This window comes from Narcine bancroftii, chromosome 3 (genome assembly GCF_036971445.1).
Source record: "Narcine bancroftii isolate sNarBan1 chromosome 3, sNarBan1.hap1, whole genome shotgun sequence".
NCBI lineage: Eukaryota > Metazoa > Chordata > Chondrichthyes > Torpediniformes > Narcinidae > Narcine > Narcine bancroftii.
Window position 1 is genome coordinate 281,387,921 of NC_091471.1, and position 22,349 is coordinate 281,410,269.

Genomic DNA, 22,349 nt, shown 5'->3' on the forward strand with positions numbered 1-22,349 from the left:
CCATGGTAAACAGCTCGTGCCTGCCACTCAAGTCCAGCGTGAACGTCGAGCCGGAACACTGTATAACCCTGTACGGCCCCTCGTACGGTCACTGTAGAGGTGCCGGGTTGTGCCCCGCCATATGAACGTGAGGTGAACGCCAGGAATGTGAGACGGGCAGGTGCCATGCCTGGATGGTGGTGGGGTTTCGAAGAAGTCCAAGCATGTCCGGAGGTGAGGAAGTCGTTCGTGCGGTGACCGCTGGGGATTGTGAGGTGCATTAACGAACTCACCAGCTAGTGCCAGCGGCGCACCGTAGACCAGCTCAGCAGATGACGCCTGCAGATCTTCCTTGGGAGTGGAGCGGATGTCCAGGAGCACCCAAGGCAGTTCGTCTGACCAGTCAGGACCGGTGAGGCGGGCCATGAGTGCCGACTTAAGGTGGCGATGCAGGCGTTCAAACAGTCCATTGGCCTGTGGGTGGTAGGCCGAGGTGTGGTGTAGCTGGCTCCCCAACCTGTTGGCGAGTTGTGCCCAGAGTGCAGATGGGAACTGGGCATCCTGATCGCTGGTGAGGTGAGCCGGGACGCCGAACTGGGCGACCCAACCATGCAACAGTGCTCGGAAGCGGGGGTCAGTGGAGGCGTCTAGCATCGGGATCGCCTCAGGCCAGCGAATGGTGCAGTCCACCACCATAAACAGGTAACGGTTGCCCCAGGAAATGGGTAAGGGCCCAACGATGTCCATGTGAATGTGGCTGAACAGTTCCCAGACGTGCTCGAACTCCTGTATGGGCATCCTGGTGTGCCTGTGCACCTTGGACATCTGCAATGGGTGCATGTTCTGGCCCAGCCCACGATCTGCTTCTGCAGCCCATTCCATATGAACCATTCTGTCACCATCCGGACCATGGACCTGATGGACGGACGTGAAAGGTCGTGGATGTGACGGAAGACCTGCCTGCGCCACTGCTGGGGAATCACTGGCCGTGGGGTGCCCAAGGAGATATCGCACAGGATGGTGCCTTTGCCACTCGGAGTCAGGAGGTCTCGGAACTGCAGGCCAGTGATGGTGGTCTTGAAGGCCCTCGTCTCCTCATCAGCTTCCTGGTCCCAGGCAAGCTGGTCAAAGTCGAGGCCGGGTGTCAGCGCGCAGATGGCCAGTCGCGAGAGTGCATCAACAACCACATTGTCCTTCCCCACCTTGTGCCAAATGTCGGTGGTAAACTCCGACATGAAGGAGAGGCGACGCTGCTGGCGAGCCAACCAGGGATCCTTTGCCATCGCAAGCGCCTGGCTGAGGGGTTTGTGGTCTGTGAAAATGGTAAAAGTCCTCCCCTCCAAAAAATAGCGGAAATGTCGCACTGCCAGGTACATGCCCAATAACTTGCGGTTAAAGACACTATACTTGCGTTCTGGCAGGCGAAGCAGGCGGCTAAAGAATGCCAGCGGTTTCCAATGTCCATTTACCTGCTGCTCCAGAACGGCACCAATGGCTATGGCAGAGGCATCGACAGAGAGTGCCATATGCAGGTCGGCGTGCGGGTGGGCGAGCATAGCGGCCTTCGCCAGGGCTTCCTTGGTGGCCTCGAATTTGGTGCAGGCTTGTGGGTTCCAAACGAGCGTCTTGTGCTTGTCTGCGATGAGGGCGAACAGCGGCTGCATGATGCGCGCAGCTCTCGGGGTGAAGCGGTTGTAAAAGTTGACCATACCCACGAACTCCTGCAGACCCTTGAGGCTGTCTGGGCGTGGGAACTCCCTGATAGCGGCCACCTTCGTAGCAGCATGCGTGGCTCCTTCGGTCGTGATGGTATGGCCCAAGAACTGCATGGACCCTTTCCTGAACGGGCACTTGGCCGGGTTGATGGTAAGGCCGAAGTTGGCCAGCCGAGAGCAAAGGCCACGCAGGTGGGTCTTGTGTTGCGCCCGGTCCTTGCCGGCGACGAGGATGTCATCCAAATAAATAAAGACGAAATCCAAGTCCCTGCCTACTGAGTCCATGAAGTTCTGGAAGGTCTGAGCAGCTTTCTTGAGCCCAAACGGCATGCGCAGGAATTCGAATAAACCAAAGTGGGTGATGATGGCTGTCTTGGGTATGTCCTCAGGGTGCATCGGGATCTGGTGATATCCACGCACCAGGTCAACCAGGGAGAAGACCCTCACGCTGTGCAGGTTGGCCATAAAGTCCTGGATGTGAGGAATGGGGTAACGGTTGCCTCATTGAGCCGTCGATAGTCTCCGCAGGGACACCAGCTGCCGGAGGATTTTGGGACCAGGTAAAGCGGTGAGGCCCATGGGCTGCCGGACCGCCGAATGATTCCCAGCTCCAACAGGTGCGAAAACTCCTCCTTTGCTACCTGGAGCTTGTCAGGCGGAAGCCGGCGTGCCTTTGCATGAACCAACAGGCCCTGGGTGGAGATGTGGTGGAACACCCCGTGGTGCTGTGAGGCAGCGGAGAACTGTGGCTTGAGGAATGTTGGGAATTCATCCAGGATCTGCTGGAACTCGTCTCCGGGCATGCTGATCGTGGCCACGTGCGGTTGCTCTGAGCGGGTGTCGTCGAGGCGAACGGTCTGGAAGGTATGGGCGTCCACTAGACACCTACCTCAAATGTCCACCAGAAGCTCGTGTGCGAGGAGGAAGTCTGCATCCAGGATGGGAGTCAGGAGGGATGAGACGGTGAACCTCTATGCGAAATTCCGTTGGCTGATCTGGAAGAGGACTGTCTTGATTCCATATGTCCAGATTGCCTTTGCGTTGGCTGCATGGAGGGGAGGTTCACAAGGTCGGTTCCTGGATTCGATTCCTGGCCGGGATGACGCTGATCTGGGCTCCAATGTCAACGAGGAACCGCTGGCCACTGACCGAGTCCCACAGGTAGAGAAGGCTGTGTCCTTGGCCAGTCGCCGCAGCCATTAACAGCAGGCAGCCTGGTCGTTTCCCTGGAATGAGCAAGGCTGACGACACTTCTGGGCCTTGGCTCCCCAGTGCTGGTGGTAGAACCAGAGGCCTGAAGCGGATGCTGCGGCCTTGGTTATGCTCTTGGAGGCACCTGCAGGGGCCGGGTCCTCTACCGCAGTGCTAGGGGCAGGCTTGGCGTGGTCATGCCTCGTGACCTGCTGGACCACTGAGCCTTCCGAAAATTGTGCGAGCCATAGCCCTTGGGCCTTCTGGGCAACTTTCCTCGGGTCAGTGAAGCTCTCCTGAACATATTTCCCGGGCATATGTTCGAGGAAGATGCGCTCGAAAAGTGGGCAGTTGGTGTGTTCACCCATGAGCGCGAGCATCTCGTCCATTAGTTCCATTGGGGACCTGTCCCCCAGTGCATCAAGGTGCAGCACCCGAGTGGCACGCTGGTGTCTGGATAGTCTGAGGGACCCAGTAATCACTCGCTTGATGGTCTCGTACTCGTCCTCGGCGGGTGGGTGCAGAACAAGGTGCAGCACACGTCTGGCGGTGGCCTGGTCCAGGGCAGTGACCACATTGTAGAAATTGGTCACGTCAGACAAAATCTGGTGGAGATGAAACTGGGCCTCTGCGAGGCCGAACCAGGTCTCCAGCTCCTGAACCCAGAATTCAGGCAGTTTTATGGCTATTGAGCTGATCCCAGGTTCGCTCATGATGGGTTCAAAGACGTTTGAACCAGTCGGGGTCACCAATTGTAGCGGCAGCTACACTGCTCCTGCAATAACACATACAACCAGATGGGTTGAGCTCAATGAGCAGACTAGTTTATCGCAGGCTGCTGGGCTACACTTATACTCCCAGCCAGGACCCGGCTGAGAACCGCGCTGGAGGGCACTGAGATCACGTGGGCATGGTTTCTGAGCCCCGAACTGGAAGGAAGGGAAACCCCTGACGGCACCATTTTGGCCGGCTGGCCTGCCGCATGTCTTACAAGAGGCGCTGGTTCGCCTGCCTCGTGGTGAGCCGCCACACTGCCTTACTTTTCGTGCACTATTATTTTTTTTTCATATGTATTAGTGTCGTAAGATGGTTCGTAATATGAATCTGCACTGTGGTGCTGCCACAAAACACCGAATTTCATGATTGATTCTGAAAAAATATTGCTCATCGCCCCTTTGAAGAGTGGAACTCTGCCTTCTATTGATCACTCGTCCAAAGTCATTACCAGAAATAATACGGTCATTATAACATTCCCTAGCTGAATCTGGATGTAAGGAAACATGTCCCAACAACTTCAATAGTTGACTGGAAAAAGAATTAAAACAAGTTTACGAAAAAACATTTTGCTTTTTTCACCAATGAGGGTTCTATCTGCCCATGGTGTATTTGGCTCTTCCAGTTGTCCTATGTACTATCCCCCACCTCCTGCATAAGAGCAAGTGTAATCTATTTGGCTCTGCGCCACAATTCAAAATGATCATCAATTTTCTAGATCCAGAATATTTCCTCACAATATCTGGTATCTCCTGTTGTCCCAGTGCTCAGCATGTTGGTGCTTGATGTTCTACTACCAAACCACACAAACTGTGGTCTTTCCGTTAGGAAGTCAAGAATTCAGGTACAGAGAGGTGTTGAATTCCAGCAAGGACAGCTTCTCCCTGAGACTTTGGGGTATGATCCTATTAAACACCGAGCTGAAGTCAATTAAAAGCAGCCTGGCGTATGAGGTGTAGGACAGGACAGAGGGGAAGGACAAGACTATACCATCATCAGCAGAATGATTCCATCTGCTGGTGAATTGAAATGGGTCCAGTGTCTCTGGGAGGTGCGCTGTGATGCATTCCATCAGCAAATGGACGAAGCATTTCATAATGGTGGTTAGTGTCACTGGGTGGTAGTCATTGAGGCCTGTTACTGTTGCCGTCTATGGTTCCAGGATAATGTTGGCTGTTCTAAAACCTGCAGGGACAATCAACTGCTGCAGTGATGTATTGAAGATGTCTGTGAGGACTTCTGTTCGTTGGTCTGCACAGTCCTTTAGTATCCAACCAGATATGTTGCCTGGTTCCTCTGACTTATAGGTTCTCCTCACTTCAGTTATGGCTATGCAAAGGCCCATTCATTGGGGGAGACTGAGCATTCTTTGACATCAGTCGATACTCATTAAACTGTGCATAGAAGGTGTTCAGTCTGTCCACAAGGGAGGTGTCTTCTTTGAGTCATTAAATTTTTTAGTGGTCTGTAATGGTTTTGATCCTTTGCCACATGCGCCTCATATCACATAGCTGTCTTGGATCCTCTATGCGTAACCACACTTTGCCTACCATTTTACATAGGGCGGCATGGTTAGCATAGCAGTTTGTGCAATGCTTTTACAGTGCCATCGATCAGGACCGGACCTGGGTTTGAAACCCATGCTGTCAGTAAGGAGTTTGTATGTTCTCCAAATGTCTGCGTGGATTTTCTCTGGGGGCTCCAGTTTCCTCCCACCCTTCAAAAACATACCAGGGTGTAGGTGTGATAGTACAAATTCTATCACCAATGTGTATATGTACAGATTGTAGTGTAGGATGACTGAGAGCGTAGCCACACCTACTGGCAGGTCTTAAAGGGTTGCTCCTAGCCAGTCCAGGTCATTCTGGACTGGTCCACCTACTTGTGATATGCTCCAGTCTTTTAGTTAATAAAAGCCTTTGGATCAAAAAGTCTTTGGTTCTTTCGACGCGCACTACAGTAGGTTAATGAAGTGTAATTTGGGCGGCACGGACTCATGGGCTAAATTGGTCTGTTAATTTTTAAATAAGAGTTCAGCCTTGGCTGATCTTAGTGCCATCTCATCTCCTGTCCTGTAACTGTGAGAATGGCACAGACCTCTGCTTCCAATCATGGTTTCAGGTTTGCCCTGGTTGGGTAGCCTTTGATCTCTGTCACATCCTCAATGCATTTACTAATGTAGCCAGTTACTGAGCTCGTGTACTCCTTGATAGTTACGTGGCCACTGTAGCTGAAATGCTGTAGTCCATGGTCTCAAAGCAGTCTTGTAGCGCTGCTGTGGCCCCCCCACTCATTCAGCTTGTCCATATTCCCTTGAAGCCTCTTTGCCTCCTCTTCCCTCCTGAAAATCCTGCTGTTTTTAGATCATCAAAATCTTTGAAATTTGATCCTAGCTGGCATGAAGTTGGCATAGGTTGGAAAGAGCTTGGGTCCAAGTAGTGATCTCTACGGTACCCCAATAATCACCACTTGGCAGCCCAAGAACGATCTGTTTAATCCCACCACTATGCTTTAATTTACAATTTGTGGCAGTACATCACGATCAGATGCATTTTCTAACCTCATTGACCATCCTCCTGTAGTTAAACAATAAGAAAGCAGCCTCTATCATCAAGACACCCCCACCACCCAGGCCATGCCCTCTTCACTTTGCCACCATCAGGTAGAAAGGTACAGGAGCCTGAAGACGAACACTCAGCAGCACAAGGACAGCTTCTACCCGGCTGCCATCAGATTCCTGAATCATCAATGAAAAAAGACACTGCCTTACTGACTTTTCATGGACTATTTATGTAAGGTGGTTTACATAAATGTTTCCACTGTGATGCTGGCCACAAAACAATGAATTTTGTGACTTGTTCATGAAAATAAATTTGGATTCTAATTTATTATAGATTTGCCATTACTGAAATTAAACTAATACAAGGGAATCAAAAGCCAACAGCAACCTCATTGCTCTCACATCAGGGTAGAGTTACCTGTCTGAGTACAGCAAATCTGCAAGCTTCCATTCTAGGTGGCTTCACAGCAGAATTGGATTAAGTCACCACAGAGTTGCAAGATTTAAGCAGATCAAAAATGTGTGTAATCCTTTATGAAGAACTTACCGCAACTGGCAGCATATGATTGTTGGTCAGTTAGTGATGCATTCTCACATGCTCTTTATCCACCACAGTGCCTGATCTGGGGGGAGTTCATAACCCTCATGGAATCCAGAGTTCACCTTATAGTTGGGGTGTAGTGTCGCTCAGCTCCAGGGCTCAGGTGTGGTGATTGGGGCCATGAGTGTCGTGTCCTTCAAGTATCCAATCAGGCTCAGGAATGAGAGCCATTGGCTGAGAGTGGGGTTCTGGTACATCCCCTCACAAGTAAGTTGGGGTCAGGTGTGGACCCTCTCGCGTCTCAAAATGCGATTCAGGCATGGGAATAGCTGGAAGAGTGAGCTTCTAGCTTCAGGATCTTACTCTGACATTCAATAAAACCATGTCAGATCCTTTAGCTCAGCACCACTGCCTGCAGTAAACCTCATCCTCAATAGACAAAAATGTATTAAACTCCAATTCAAACATACCCTAATAACAGTCTTGGGTAAAGAATGCAACAAAAAAAAAAACTCTGCATAAAGAAATTTGTTTTCAACTCAACCATAAAAGACTGACATAGTGCCTCTTCTCCATCCACAACTTCACACTCTCAAGCTTATATGTCTGTCCATGGCCTTTCATGCTACCCCACCCTGATCACCCACAGATTGGAGGAAGAACATTTAATTTTTCGTCTAGGCACCCTCCCACCCCAGGACATGAACATGGAGTTCACTGCATTTCACTAATCATCTTGCTGTTCCCCCCCCACCCCCACTTTCTCTCTTCACCTAGCCTAGACTCCTCCCTCCCATTCCTGCAGTCCTCCCCTCCCCACCTATCATCTCCTACCCTAACCACCTCCCCTTACCTCTTCTGTTTCAACATCTCTCATGTTCCCCTACACCTTGATGAAGGGCTCAGGCCCGAAACATTGATGATGTATCTTTACCTTTGCTACGTAAAGGCACTGTTTGACCTGCTGAGTTTCTCCAGCATTTGTGGATTTTTTTCACTTAACTACGTACGGAGTCAACAGAATCTTGTGTTTTACCCCTTATTTTGAGTTTCTGATCTTAGCACTCGAAACATTAGCCAAGGGAATCATCACCCTATAGAACTCATTAAAAGAGTCTAGTCTTGAAGACAACAGGGCAACATGTTAGTGCAACACTGTTTCAGAGCCAGCGGTCGGGACCAAGTTTCCTGCGCAGTCTGTAAGGAGTTTGTAAGTTTTCCCAGTGTCTCGTGGGGTTTCCCCCAGGGGCTCTGGTTTCCTCTCACCGTTCAAAACATACCAGGGGTTGCAGGTCAGTTGGGTGTAATTGGGTGGCATGGACTCTGGGCCGAAAGGGCCTGTTACTATGCAGTATGTCTAAATTTTTTTTAAAAAACGAAAAACATTCCAGCTGCGGTTTCACCTATCTAATCAGAGAAAGGCATCTGTTGAATTAAACATTTCTTGTATTGATAGCTAACCTACCATTTCTATTCCTCAGGAAACAATGACCTTGCAATCTTTTCTCCATTTAAATTTTTTTTTTAAATGTTCATTCTGGTAAGTCTTTGTACATATATTTAACCTCAAGCTTCTCCACATCCTCCTTAAGGCTCACACTGCCACCTAGCTTTGTATCACAAGCACACAAGGAAAATGTGATAAACTCCTCCAAGTCATTATTTATATGAACACCCCAGCTCCCAGCACCAATCTCAGTGTAGCCTCTTGAGCCACTCTCCCAATTCAAAAATGGCCCATTTATTCCTAGTAAAAACACACTAAAATGTGCTGGAGTAACTCAGCTGATCCTTTCAGCATCTATAGGAGACAAAGATATATTGCCAAAGTTTCAGGCCCTAGTTTAAGGAATAAGCCAGATTTTTAAAATTAGACATACAGCACAGAAACAGGCCATTTCAGCCCATGAGTCTGTACCATCGATTACACTATTCTCCCCCCCACCCCTGGGATAACTGAATATTTATTATCTTTTAATCTTTTACATATTTGTTGTCTTTTTAATTCAATTAAGTACTTGTATGCTGTTTATTTTAGATGTTTTACAGTTTTTTTTTTAAAACAATGTTCAGCTGTAGCAAGAATTCAGGTGCATATGTATATTGTACAATGTATATAACAAACTCATTATCAACCAATCTACGCCAGATTCTTAGCTTCAGTACACGTAGTGTAGCGGCCCGCAGCTCAGGCCAACACCAGAAGTGGCTGTTGAATGCAGCAACTGGAGACGCCCGTTTCCATAGGCCACCGGTGGAACGGGCCAACCACTGCTGGCGGATCACAGGGGCCCCAAATGCAGGTACCGACCAATCAGTGGCCGGTCCGCTCAAGCCACACCCAAGTGGCAATCTGGCTGAGCTCTCTATAAAAGGCAGAGCTGCCCCTGAATAAACTCAGTGTTGAATACACTCTACAGGCATGCATGTCTTCATTTCTGTGCAAGTTTCGAGCTACAGTCCAGGAGTTATAACTGTGACACATAACCTGGCTGTAACAACAGTAGCGACCCTGACTGGTCCAAACGGCAACAACCTGAGATCAACACCATAGTGTTGAAACTGCCCTGCTTCTGGACCGCCCAAACATGGGTGTGGCTCCAGCAAGCCAAGGCAAAGTTCGCCAAAGGATCTCGGAGGAGGACAACAAGCACTACTACTATGTGGTCAGCACCCTCAACCAGGACACGACAGCCCAGATTATCGATTTCCTCCAACCACCCATCGAGATACTCCAATGATCACCCCCATGGCCATGGTGTAGGCTAGCAGAGACATGGTGTACACCACGCTGTGGTGTAGTCTGCAGTTGTCAAACATAACTGCACATCCTGGAAGTAGGCCTTAACAAGGCTTGTGAGGGCCACTGAAGAAAGAAGTTGAAAACAGTCCAGAGGAGGTAATGAGGGACCGAGCCAAAGACTTTGGCGAGGTCCAGGAACACCACATGAAGATCTGTTCCCTCCTTCTTGGTGACCTGGATCTGATGCCAGATAGTGCAAGCTTGTTTCAGACAGCCAGAAGACCCCCCCCCCCCCCCCCCTTTCTGGATTGATGTAGCAATCAGTTAGTTTCTTTGCAGATGTCTTGACAAATCACACTAATTTCAGCTTCTCATCACCCTTGAACTACAGTTATCCATGATGTTGAGTAAGTATCCTGTTTTATTCTGCAACCTTTATACCCCAAAATAATTTCCTGACAGAGACTCATGACATTTATTTACTGTATTTCAATATCTTTAGAAGATGCTAATATTCCTTAGTTCTCTTTAGCTTGATTTTCATACTTTACAAATCCCAAGGATTTTATTTCTGTAAACTTATAAGCTTTTCCTATTTGAAAAGTCATCACATTAACTTCTATTTCTAACCAAAGCAGGACTACTTTCTTATAAAAAAGTATATATTTTGTAAACTATGTTCATTAAAAGTTATTATTTCTGGTTTACCATAGCCAGCTCACACCTCATGTTTTCATAATTTACTTCATTCAGATTTAGTATCCCCTTTTCAGTCTAAATTTAAAAAATCTCATCTGAGTTTCACTGTACCTGTGTTTTATCCAAAAAAAACATATGATGGCAGAATAGAGCTGACACGACCCCATTGTCTGGTTCCTGGTATTAGCTTCCATGTGACAACAGGACTTTACCCACGCACGGGTTTGCCACAGTCACGGCGTACTCTCACCGTGCTCACGGCCCACGCTCGACCCCTTCAGGGTGCCCACTCGCCACGGTCACGGTGCACTCTCACTTTGCTCACAGCCTATGCTCAGTCTCGCCACTGTCACGGCCCACGCTCCCCACAGTCACAGTGCACTCTCGCCGGAGTCACGATCCACGCTCGTCCCCGTCAGGGTGCACACGGTCACGGCCCACCCGCGTCCCCGTCAGGGTGCACACGGTCACGGCCCACCCGCGTCCCCGTCAGGGTGCACACGGTCACGGCCCACCCGCGTCCCCGTCAGGGTGCACACGGTCACGGCCCACCCGCGTCCCCGCCAGGGTGCACACGGTCACGGCCCACCCGCGTCCCCGCCAGGGTGCACACGGTCACGGCCCACCCGCGTCCCCGCCAGGGTGCACACGGTCACGGCCCACCCGCGTCCCCGCCAGGGTGCACACGGTCACGGCCCACCCGCGTCCCCGCCAGGGTGCACACGGTCACACTGATGAACACTTGCACCTCCGCAGACGTTCGTCCTGACCGCAGCCAATCAGAATGCAGAGCCCGTTGAGTGGCGGACGAACGAGGGCCAATCACGTCGCAGAGTAGGCGGAATGGCGGCCGAGGGCCAATCAGCACGCAGATCCCGTTGAGCGGCGGATGCTCGGCAAACGGGCTCCGGGTGAGCGCGCGGGCGCCGCCGGGGGAAGGATTTGTGCGCCGGACGCCGCCTCAGGGCTCGGGATCAGCGGCCGCCTGGGTTCAGGTGAGGGCAGTGACTACCTGGCGCCCCTAAACCCTCGGGGGTAGGTGAGAGGGCCTCCTTTAGACCGGATCATAGTCCAGGATACGCGGCCGCCGGCTCGCACCTGGGATCTGGCACTCGCTGAGGGTGATCACCCCACCCCAGCTCCTTGCCCGGGTAGGGGGTTGGGGGGGGGGGTGGTGGGGTCATGTCTCATCTCTATAGTTCAGTACTTGTGAGGCTGTAGTAGGAAAGAATCTTAGTGCATCTGTACACTGTAAAAACGCAAAGCTGGAGACACTCAGCAGGTCAAACAGTGTTCTGTTTATACCAAAGATAAAGATACATAACCGACGTTTCGGGCTTGAGCCCTTCATCAAAGTATGCAAAAATGTCGGCAGGCATCCGAACAAAAAGGTAAAGGGGGGATGGGGAAGAGAAGCACAGTCCCAAATGCAGGACGTAATAGGTGGAGAATGGAAGGAGACCACCGCAGCAGACAGGGGGAGGAGGGATGGCTAGGTGAATAGAGAGGGAAGGGGGTGGAGAGCGGAGGGGAAGGGAAAGGTGGGCAGGTTACCAGAAACCAGAGAAGTTGATGTTAATATCACCGGGTTGCTCCCTCCGTCAAATGATGGCCAAAGCAGGCCTCACATCCAAGGAGGGATCATATTCCGTCTCGTGTGAGACTGCAGTAAGAAAGAATCTTGGTGCATCTGCACATTGTACTGTATCTGATAAGAAACTCTCATCGGGCTCAACAAAAATGTCTGTGGATGTTAGGGTCAAGTATAATACACAAAAGCCTCCGCCCTCTTCCCCTGTCACTTAATTTTATTTTCTTAATTTTCTTTTCTACCCTCCCACCTGTATTCACTTATTTTATGTTGGCCTGTACTTTTTTTTTCCTTTTGTCTTTCCTCTTTCTTCTCTTCCATACCCCCTTCCTGTTTTTGTTACTCATAACTTCCTTTGCATTTTTTTCCAAAAATATATTTTATTGACAATTAATTATTTACAAAACAAGAAAACTGTTCAAGATTTTTTACATTCATAGAGTCAGTCATATCAATACATTCTCATCATTTAACTTTTTTACATTGTTGTCTCAATCTACCGTCACCACCACTATATCACCTTGTTGTTTCTACACATTGTCATTAGACATGCCTTGTCTTGAAAGAAATTATTTGCAAATGTTGTGTGATCTGGTGGGGTGCTGGAGGATGGAGATTAGCTCATGTTGTTCCATTGTTTAAAAAAGTAACCCTGGAAATTGTAGTCCAGGGAATCTGACATCAGTAGTAGGTAAATTATTGCAAAGTATACCAAGAGATCGGATATACAGCAATTGGCTAGCCAGGTACTGATTAGGGATAGTCAACATGACATTGTGTGTGGTAGGTCATGGTTACTTTATTCAGATTTAGTATCCCCTTTTCAGTCTAAATAAAAAATTATCTCATCTGAGTTTCACTGTACCTGTTTTATCCAAAAAAAGCATATGATGGCAGAATAGAGCTGACACGACCACATTGTCTGGTTCCTGGTATTAGCTTCCATGTGACAACAGGAGTTTACCCACGCACGGTTTTACCACAGTCACGGCGTACTCTCACCATGCTCATGGCCCACGCTCGACCCCTTCAGTTTTTCAAGGAGGTTACCAGGAAAGTTGATGAAGGAGAGGCTATGGGGAAGTTGTCTACATGGACTTTAGTAAGGCCTTTGACAAGGTTAGTCTGGAAGGTTCAAGCGCGAGGTATTCATGGTGAGGTAGTTACTGGATTCGACATTGGACGGGAGAACCCAGAAGGTGGTGGTGGTTGATTGATTGCTTCTAAGTCTGGGATCTCAGGGATCGGTATTGGGACTATTGTTGTCATCTATATCAATGATTTGGATGATAATGTGGTAAAATGGATTAGGAAATTTGCATTTAACACAAAGATTGGAGGCGTTGTGGACAGTGAAGAAAGTTTTCAAACCTTGGAGAGGGATCTGGACCAGCTGGAAAAATGGGATGAATAATGGCAGCTGGAATTTAATGCAGGAGAAGTGTGAAGTATTGCATTTTGGAAGGACAAACCAAGACAGGAGAGGTAAATGGAAGGGCACTGAGGAGTCTGTAGAATATTAGCTATAGAATATCTAGTTGTGGGAATTGAATTGTGATGAAGAAACCATCACACAGACTTTGCCAGTAAGCTAGGAGAGAGAGAGAGAGCAACCAAGGATATTCCAGACAGTACTAGCGAGGTGACTGTCCACCCACCACTGGTACCTCTCATACCCGCTGGTGTAACTCATAAAAGACTGTGTTTTGTACTGTGTGGCTTGGTTGTACTTTTTGTATTTTGACAGGAGCTCGACTTTAACAAGTGCAGTAGAACAGAGGGATCTGCGAATACAGATACATAATTCCCTGAAAGTGACATCACAGGTTGATAGGGATGTAAAGAGAGATTTTGGCATATTGGCCTTCATAGATGAAAAGGTTGTGTGTAGGAGTTGGGATGTCATGGTGAAGTTGTATAAGCCATTGCTAAGGCCATATTTGGAGTACTGTATGTAGTTTTGATCACCTGGCTAAAGGAAAGATGTCAATAAGATTGAGAGAGCAGAGAAGACTTACTAGGATGTTGCTGAACTTGGAGAACTGAGTTGCAGGGAAAGGTTAAACAGATTAGGACTTTATTCCTTGGAGTGACCTGCTGAGTTTCTCCAGCACATTTGTATATTGATCTTCAAATATGGCATCGATGATGGTGCATGGGCTCCCAAAGGTCTGCACTGGGCTATCAGCCTCTGTTTCCTTGCCTGACCTTCAAAATTGTGGTCTTAAATGTCCTCCGGACTGTTCACCTGCACCTTCTGAGCCATGTAGACCACTGTGTGGACCTGTACCCTGATGGTATTTTGTAAAATTTTTTTAAAAATAGTGTTATGTCTAAGATGTTAAGAATGAAGAATTATTTTGGGGGTGAAATGATTGAAAAAATTTTGTAATAAGAGCGACATGGTTAGCACAACACTTGCAGCAGTAGCGACATGGGTTTGAATCCACCACAGTCTGTAAGGAATTTCTACGTCCTTCCCGTGACTTCATGGGTTTCCTCCTTGTGCTTCAATTTCCGCTCACCCTCAAAAACATGTGGAGTAACTAAGTTAATTGGTCACATGAACGTCTTTGGACACTGTGAGCTTGTTGGTCAGTCGGGACTGTTACTGTGCTGAACCTCTAAATTAAAATTAAATTTAGAAAGTTATGTTCTTTTTTTAAAAAGGTTTATTGTGTAAATACACTTGTGTGATGGATTATATCATATTTTATATTGTATATAAGATATGTTTTTGAAAGAGAAAGATTGTGGGGTTTAGTGTAGGTCACAAACAAACACAAACACTTCACAAAACAGATCTCATTTAAAATGCCAGGGCTTTGCTCAAGCCGGGACAATCCTGGCTCTGAGTGCCTTTGCAAAATCTTTGAAGATTTGAGACTTCACAAGTAGGTGTTCATTGGACATGCTGTGGAGTAATGGATTATTGTTTTGTAAGCCACAGATGAATGGACTCAGAAGTTTGCGACCGGTTCCGCATTCTGTCTGGTTGCAGTTTGCTGTTCTAAGAAGGTCATGTGGTTTTGCAAGCAGAGAGAGAGAGAGAGAGAAAAGACGAAAGAGGCTTTCTCTGAGAGAGAAAACTGGTTTCTGCAAGGTGGCAGCTTGTTGAAACCCCATTTTGAAGACGGGTTGTGAATTCCGAGTTCAGCCTGTTGAAAACCCTGGAGAGGAAATGCTTGGCTGGAGTGTTTCACATGAAATATGGAAAACAAAAGGAATTCTGTGGTGACCTGCAGAAGAAGAGGTTATCATTTGGAAAACCCTGATGGGGCAAGTTTCTTCGGCAAAATACAGAAGTGACTGATTGGAGGGAATGAGTTTTTGTGTGTCCAACGATCAACAAATCTCTCTCTGAAACCAACAAGAACCTTCCTGAGCTGTAACCAATTAACTTTAAGCACCAAAGCGTGTTAAAAATTCATAAATGTTAAATTCTGTGCACAGTATAAGAATTGCCTGATACCAGTGAACTTGGAGGAGTGAGAAGTGAGATTGGATTGCAAATCAAAGAACTTTTCTGAACTTGCACACACATAAACGTACATGTGCGCTTAGAATTAGAAGGGGGTTAAGTTGATAGTAATAAGTTAAAGTTTGATCCTGTTTTTATGTTTAAAGAAAATTAAAATCTACTTTTGTTTAAGTAACCATTTGACTTGGTGAATTTCTGTTGCTGCTGGGTTTTGGGGTCCTCTGGGCCCATAACATTTGTAACATTTATTTAACAAGTATTATTTAACAGGTTAAAAAAAAATCATTTTTGATTTTCATATAAAATTATTCTATTCTGACAGCTGCTTTACATTTTGAAGGATTCCATATGATATAGACAATCTTTTATGGACATCAGCCTGATATTTACATTTTATTTCAGATTTTACAGCAATTTCAGCATTTCTTTTACTTTTTTCATGCTTTCTGCATATTTATACTTTTTTCCTGACAGGCAGAGGCAGTCGCTTCTAATTAATAAGGAAAGGCAAGGTGCTCAATTCATCAGGATGAACCGGCCAAAAGCTGTTGCCATCCGGCGGCCCAGCAGTGCCAAACCCAGTGGTGAGTGATGCGTTCTTTACAAAGTGAGCAAATTTGTTCCTAACGCAAGAAAAATGTTCAATGTTGTTATGTTGAACTGTAAAAAGTGTGCACCTTCATGTGGTGGCTTTGCAAGTCTATGAATTAAAAGTATGCTCTTAATTTGTAGAATTTACTGCTCTTCATCACTATGTCATCTAAGTAATCCTAACATTTTAACGTTTAAGTGGTGACATTTCCTTGTCCCATTTCTTCCATTTAATAAGATCCTTTGTGATCTGTTTGTAACTCTGCCAGCCTGCCCACCCACAATAATCTTTATGCTGCCTCCATCTGGTATGCACCTTTGGCTTAAACATTTTCAAAGCCTTTGCTTTGACGAAGAGTTCAAAAATCCTTGACTCTAATGAGAGAAATAATTTTGCCATATTTCTCTTTTAAATGGGCGACCCTCTTTCTTTATGCTCATTTTAGATTCTCCTGCAAAAGAAAACATTGCCTCTGCATCCACCTTATTGAGACCTCACTGGAGTTAGAAATTTTCATTTAGTTCTGATATTGGGTATTGAAGTTGGACTTGGATCAGGGTATGTCTTCTTCAAAAGTCTGAACTGAGCATTAGCACAAAACAGAACTAAGGAACTTTGGAGTTGAAACTGAGACTGTAACCATAAGAGTAGGACATTTATTGAGAACCTGGTTGATCTTAAGCTTTAGTTTGTGCATCCTTGTCTGATGCTGGCCCATAAGTCCCAGTTTAGAGAGAGTATTTAGAAGAGAAAATTGTCAGCCGTCCTGAAGTCTTGAAAGGAGAGTGCCAAAGGGCATCTCATTCCTAATGCCATCCATGTAAATCTAAATTTTGAGTGGGCAGTTTCTTTGATCTATTTTATTCCCATTTATATTTCTTTAGATTCCTTAACTTTGAACAATCCTTTGCATCTTCTCAGGCCATCCTCCACCTGGAGATTTTATAGCTCTCGGTTCAAAGAGTCAGGCCTCTGACGTCAAGGCACCTGCAGCACTGTTGAAACCAACGCAGGCAGGACTGCAGTCTGATCGGAAGCGAGAGGGAGCCTCAACCTCTGGCCTTTCAAAGCGTCCAAAGATCTCTTCCACCCCTCCACTGAGTGCGTTAGGGCGCCTGGCTGAAGCTGCCGTCGCTGAGAAACGAGCTATTTCTCCTTCAATTAAGGAGCCATCTGTTGTACCAATCGAAGGTAGGAGCTGTGGAAGTTAGAATGTTCACATCTGTCAGCCTGGGATTGTGCACCATTCTCTCAGTTGCTTTTGTTTCTGCTAATGTTTTAGCCATTTAACTCAATCCATCTAAATAAAATAGAGTTAGTACTTTATTGGACTTTTCATAGCCTCCAGATATTTGTCACCATCTTTCTGACCAGCATTGTCAAGTGAAGAAGAAAAACATGAAAGTCTACAGACACCGTGATTGAAGTAAAAATTCAATGCTGGAGAAACTCAGCAGGCCAAACAGTTTAATTTATATAGCAAAGATAAAGATACAAAACCGACATTTCGGCTTGAGCCCTTCATCTCCATCTCTCCATTCACAGAGTCCTTCCCCTCCTTGTTTGCAGGTGTGCCCTCCCTTATCCATTCTGCCTTTGGGAATGTGCTTCTCCCACTTGTTCAGGTGACTGCCTATATTTCGCTCATACCTTCTCAAACCCAAAACATTGGTTTTTTTATCTTTATCTTTGCTGTATAAAGTATATGCTGTTTGACCTGCTGAATTTCTCCAGCATTGTGTTTTATCTTTTTTATTAAGTGAAGTCAGGATTGTCATTAATGTTGAAAATATGGCTGTCAATTTGAACGTAGTTATCAATGAACCAACAAAGCCAGTAACCAGGTAATCTGCTGTATTAATGATCTGATAGCCTGTTTTGGTATTATAGCCTCAGGGATCAGTATTGGTGAGGTCAATTGGCAGAACTGTCCTGTTTTGATCAGTGCCATGAGGTATTTTTTGCAACCAGCAATAAGACACAAAATGCTGAAAGCACTTGCCAAATTGGACATCTGTGGAAAGAGAATCAAACATTGTAGTTTGTAAGTAATTCAACATACATGCTAGAGACACTCAGCAGGCCATGCAACATACATAGAAAATAAAGGGTAACCATGTTTTGGGCTTAGGCTCGAATTACACTTGAATACACCATCTCCAGACACTCATGTTTAACTCAAGTGCCGTTCAAAAGCATTACATTTGAAAGTGAAGGAAATGAGCCCTCATTCTGAGTGAGATATGATTTGTAGAATTGAGAGAGAGAGAGCGAGCTTGGGGAAGAAGAAAGGGAGGAGGGGATTTTAACAGAAGCCAAAGAAGTCAATGTTAATGGCATCTGGTTGAAGAGTGTCCAGTTGGAAGATGAGGTGTTGATGCTCCAATTTGTGGGTGGTCTCAGTCTGGCAGTGATGAGACTATGGACAGATATGTCAATGAGAGATTGGAATGGGGAATTGAAATGTGTGGCAATTGGGAGATTCATGATGTCGCAGTGGAGAGAGCCGAGGTGCTCAACAAAATGATCTGTTCCCAGTCTGCGACCAATCTCTCCGATGTAGAGGAGACCACAATGGGAACACCTGATAGAGTAGATGGCCCCTGCAGATTCACAAGTGAAATGTTGCTTCACTTGGAGGGACTCTTTGGGGCCCCGAGTGGTGGTGAGGGAGGACGTGTGGGTGCAAGTGGAGGATCTCCTGCGGTCACAGGGGTAGATACCAAGTTGATGATTGGTGGGGAGGGAGGAGTGGACGAGGAAGTCACGGAGGGAATGGCCACTGCAGAATGTGGAGAGGGGAGGAGAGGGGAATATGTCTCTAGTGGTGGAATCACATAGTAGGTGGTTGAAATGGTGGAGGAGGATATGTTGGACATGGAGAATGTTGAGGTGGTAGGGGAAGACAAGGGGAATCCTGTTCTTGTTGCACACAGGAACGGAGAGGGTCAAGGCATATACGCGGGTAATGGAGGATATGTGGGTGAGGGCAGAGTTGTTGCTGGTAGAGGGAAAGCCATGTTGTTTGAAGAAGAAGGACATAGTAGCTATAGGAGTTGGTGGGTTTGTAGATTATATTTGTTGAGAGTTTGTCTCCCAAGATGGAACGAGAGAGATTGAGGAAAGGTAGAGTGTTGCGAGAGATGGGCCAATGGAATTTGAGGTCGGGCTGGAAGTTGGCAGCAAAATGGATGAAGTAGACGAGTTTATCATGGGTACATGAAGCAGCATCAAAGTAGTCATTAATGTAGCAGAGGAAGAAATGAAGGCCCCTGCCTGTGTAGCTTGTAGTATGGATTGCTCCATGTATCCAAAAAAAAAGGCAGGGATAGCTAGGGTGTCCCTTTGACCTGGAGAAAGTGGGATGTGACAAAGGAGAAGCTGTTGAGGGTGAAGACAAGTTCTGCCTGCTGGAGGGGGACTGGTTGGATCTGTGGTCGAGAAAGAAACAAAGGGCTTTTTGAGGTCTTTTGTATGGGGGATGGACGTGTAGAGTCATTGGATGTCCACGGTAAACATGAGGCGATCGAGTTCAGGGAGGTTGGGAGGGACTGGACCGAGGGGACAAAATGGAGTTGAGATAAGTAGATTGCAATTCGGTGTGGCAGGAGCAAGCAGACATGATGGGTCTACTGGGATAATTGGGTTTGTGGATCTGAGGTAGAAATGGGCATTGTGGGAGTTGGAAAACAAAAAGGTTGGAGGCCTTGCTAGGGAGGTGACCTGAAATGTTGGGTCCGTGATGGTGCATGATACAATGGTGGGGTCCTGTTGGAGGGGTAAGTAAGAGATGTCTGAAAGTTGTCATCTGAGGTCAGTACATCAGTCCACAACAGCACTATTCTTGTCTGTGGGTTTGATAGTGAAGTTGGGATGAGTGTGGAGAGAGTGGAGGGCCAGGCATTCTGAGGGGGTATGATTGGAGGCTGCAACAGATAATGATTTGCTGGCCGTTTACTCTGCTTCCGCGATGTTAGGTGATGGATGAGTGCTGTTCTTCAAAATAGTTTCCAGGATCCTTTGTGTCCACATGAGAGGACATATTGGACCTGGTTCAAGGCCTGGTTTGAAAGGTAACGCTTCAGATAGTAAAGCACTCTCGAAGTAATGGCAGCACTGCCGCTTGTGCAGACCTGGGAGAGCGGGGACCAGAAACACAGCGCAACTCTGCAGGGTGCAGCGCTGGTCCTGATGTCGATGGCTCCATGCAGGCTTTAAATTGCCTGTGAAAGGAGCTGATGGTTTTCTTTAAAATTCTGCATCCATGTCAGTCCGTGCCGAAGCCTGCCCTAGGCAGCATAGCTCGAGGGGTTGCAGACTCCGGGAGAGCAGTGGATGGCATATGGCCACAGAGACGGAGAGAAGACCCACTGTTGAGAAGGAGAAGCATGGGAGACAACTGTACAGAGAAAGTGACCGTGGCAACAGTTCAGCGATGGGCTCGATGGCTGAAGGACCCTCACAGACTGAGGGCTGTTGGCATCTTCTGGTTCAAGGGCTCACATAGGCTACGGGTACCCTCCACTATGTATCAACAACTCTCTTATGGAGAGCACCAAGTTCCTTGGAGTTCACTGAACTAGTGACCTATTGTCAACACACATCTCCTCATTTTCCAGGAAGGTGCAGCAGCGACTTCACTTCCTGAGAAGACTGAAACAGGCAAGGCTACCAGCCACCGTTATGTCATCTTTCTACAGGGGCTCTATCGAGAGCGTCGTGGCAGGCTGCATCACGGTGAGGTACAGTTGCTGCTGGGAAATAGATTGGGGGGAGGGGTCAATCTACAGGACCATCAGAATGCCAGAGAGGATCACTGGAGTCTCCCACTCTCTCTTTCAACCCCAGAACCAGAAACATAAAATTAAACTTATCTGTTAATAAGGATATCCTGAGATCGCTGGCAGTCCTCAGAATTGGAAGAATTGGTAGTCTCCATCGGACCACAGGACCTTTTAAAAAGCCAACGCTCAGGCAAGTGAAACACTGTGGGAGTTTTAGACAGCAAGTGATCGAGCCATTTAAACTTTGCGGGAGTCACAAACAGGAGACGCTCAGTACGTTTAAACATAGTGGGAGATTTAAAAGGACATTGCATGACCAGCAGCAGACTCACAAACCATGTAAAGAAGACCCGACCATGTGGACGCAATGGAGGTCTATAGGTTAAGCTGAGATGCCAGGCCCTGAGACTTCCGCTCCCTACTATCCTCCTGGCCAATGTACAATCCTTGGAGATCAAACTTGATGAACTCCAAGCCAGACTTCAGCATCAGAGAGACATCAGGGAGTACTGTGTGATGCGCTTTACAGAAACATGGTTGAATGCAGACATTCCAGATACAGTGCTACAGCCTGAGGTCTACACCCTCCACTGTGATGACCAGACAGCAGTGTCAAGAAATACCAGGGAGGCGGCGTTTATGTCATCATCAATTCATCATGATGCGCAAATATCACGGTTTTGTCCTAGTCCTGCTCCTCTGACCTGGAACATCCAGCGACCAAGTGCCGCCCATTCTACCTGCCAAGGGAGTTCACTGCTATCATCCTGGTTGCAGCATACATTCCGCCCCAGGCTACGTCAGGCTGGCATTGGAGGTCTGAGCACTGTGATAAATGCCATGAGACAACACATTCTGATGCCTTCCCGATCATTGTAGGGGACTTTAATCAAGCCAACCTGAAGAAGTCTCTGGAAAAACGACCACCAACATGTCACATGTGAGACCAGGGGAGCCAACACACTTGACCACTGCTACACCACCATGAAGAATTCATACCGAGCCATACCACGACTTTACTTTGGCAAGTCTGACCACCTGACTGTACTTCTACTCCCGGTGGACAAGCAGAAACTGAAGACCACAGTACCAGTGGTAAAGATGGCAAAAGTATGGTAGAGGGAGGTGGAGGTGCGTCCGCAGGACTGTTATGAATCAGTGGGCTGGAACATATTCAAGAACTCATCCATCGACGTGAATGAATATGCCACAGAAATTGTTGACTTTATCAAGACCTGCGTGGATGAGTGTGTTCCCACACACATGTGAATCCGAGGATTTGCAACCTGCTGAGGGCAAGATCAAGGGTGTTTAAAGCAGGGGATATAGATCTCCAGGTACAACCTGCGGAAGGCCATCTCTGAAGCCAAGTGGCAGTTCTGGAGGAAGCTGGAGGCAGAGACATGCTAGCTATGACAAAGAGTGCAGGCCATTACAGGCAAACACCATGGATGGCTGTGATGCCTCATTACCTTCTATGCCCGCTTTGAGAAGGAGAACTAAACAATGGCTACCAGAATCCCTGCAAAGGCTGAGAACCTGCCATATCTGTCTCTGAGGACAACATCAGAACATCATTCAAGAGGGATAACCCTCGTGAGACATCAGGTCCTGATGGTGATCCTGGCAGGGTACTGAAAATCTGTGCCAACCAATGAGCCGGAATGCTCACGGACATTTTCAACCTCTCCTTGCTGCA

General features: G+C 47.3%; 1 protein-coding gene across 1 annotated transcript in view; it reads left to right on the plus strand.

Annotated features, from left to right (window-relative positions):
* The first annotated feature begins 11,109 nt into the window (after positions 1-11,109).
* ints1 (integrator complex subunit 1) overlaps positions 11,110-22,349 on the plus strand; it is a 160,316-nt gene continuing 149,076 nt past the window's right edge. The window contains exons 1-3 of the mRNA XM_069928346.1: positions 11,110-11,197; positions 15,749-15,858; positions 16,788-17,057. Coding sequence (XP_069784447.1) covers positions 15,804-15,858; positions 16,788-17,057 — 325 coding nt within the window. The 5' untranslated portion in view covers positions 11,110-11,197; positions 15,749-15,803. The remainder of the gene's footprint in view (positions 11,198-15,748; positions 15,859-16,787; positions 17,058-22,349) is intronic.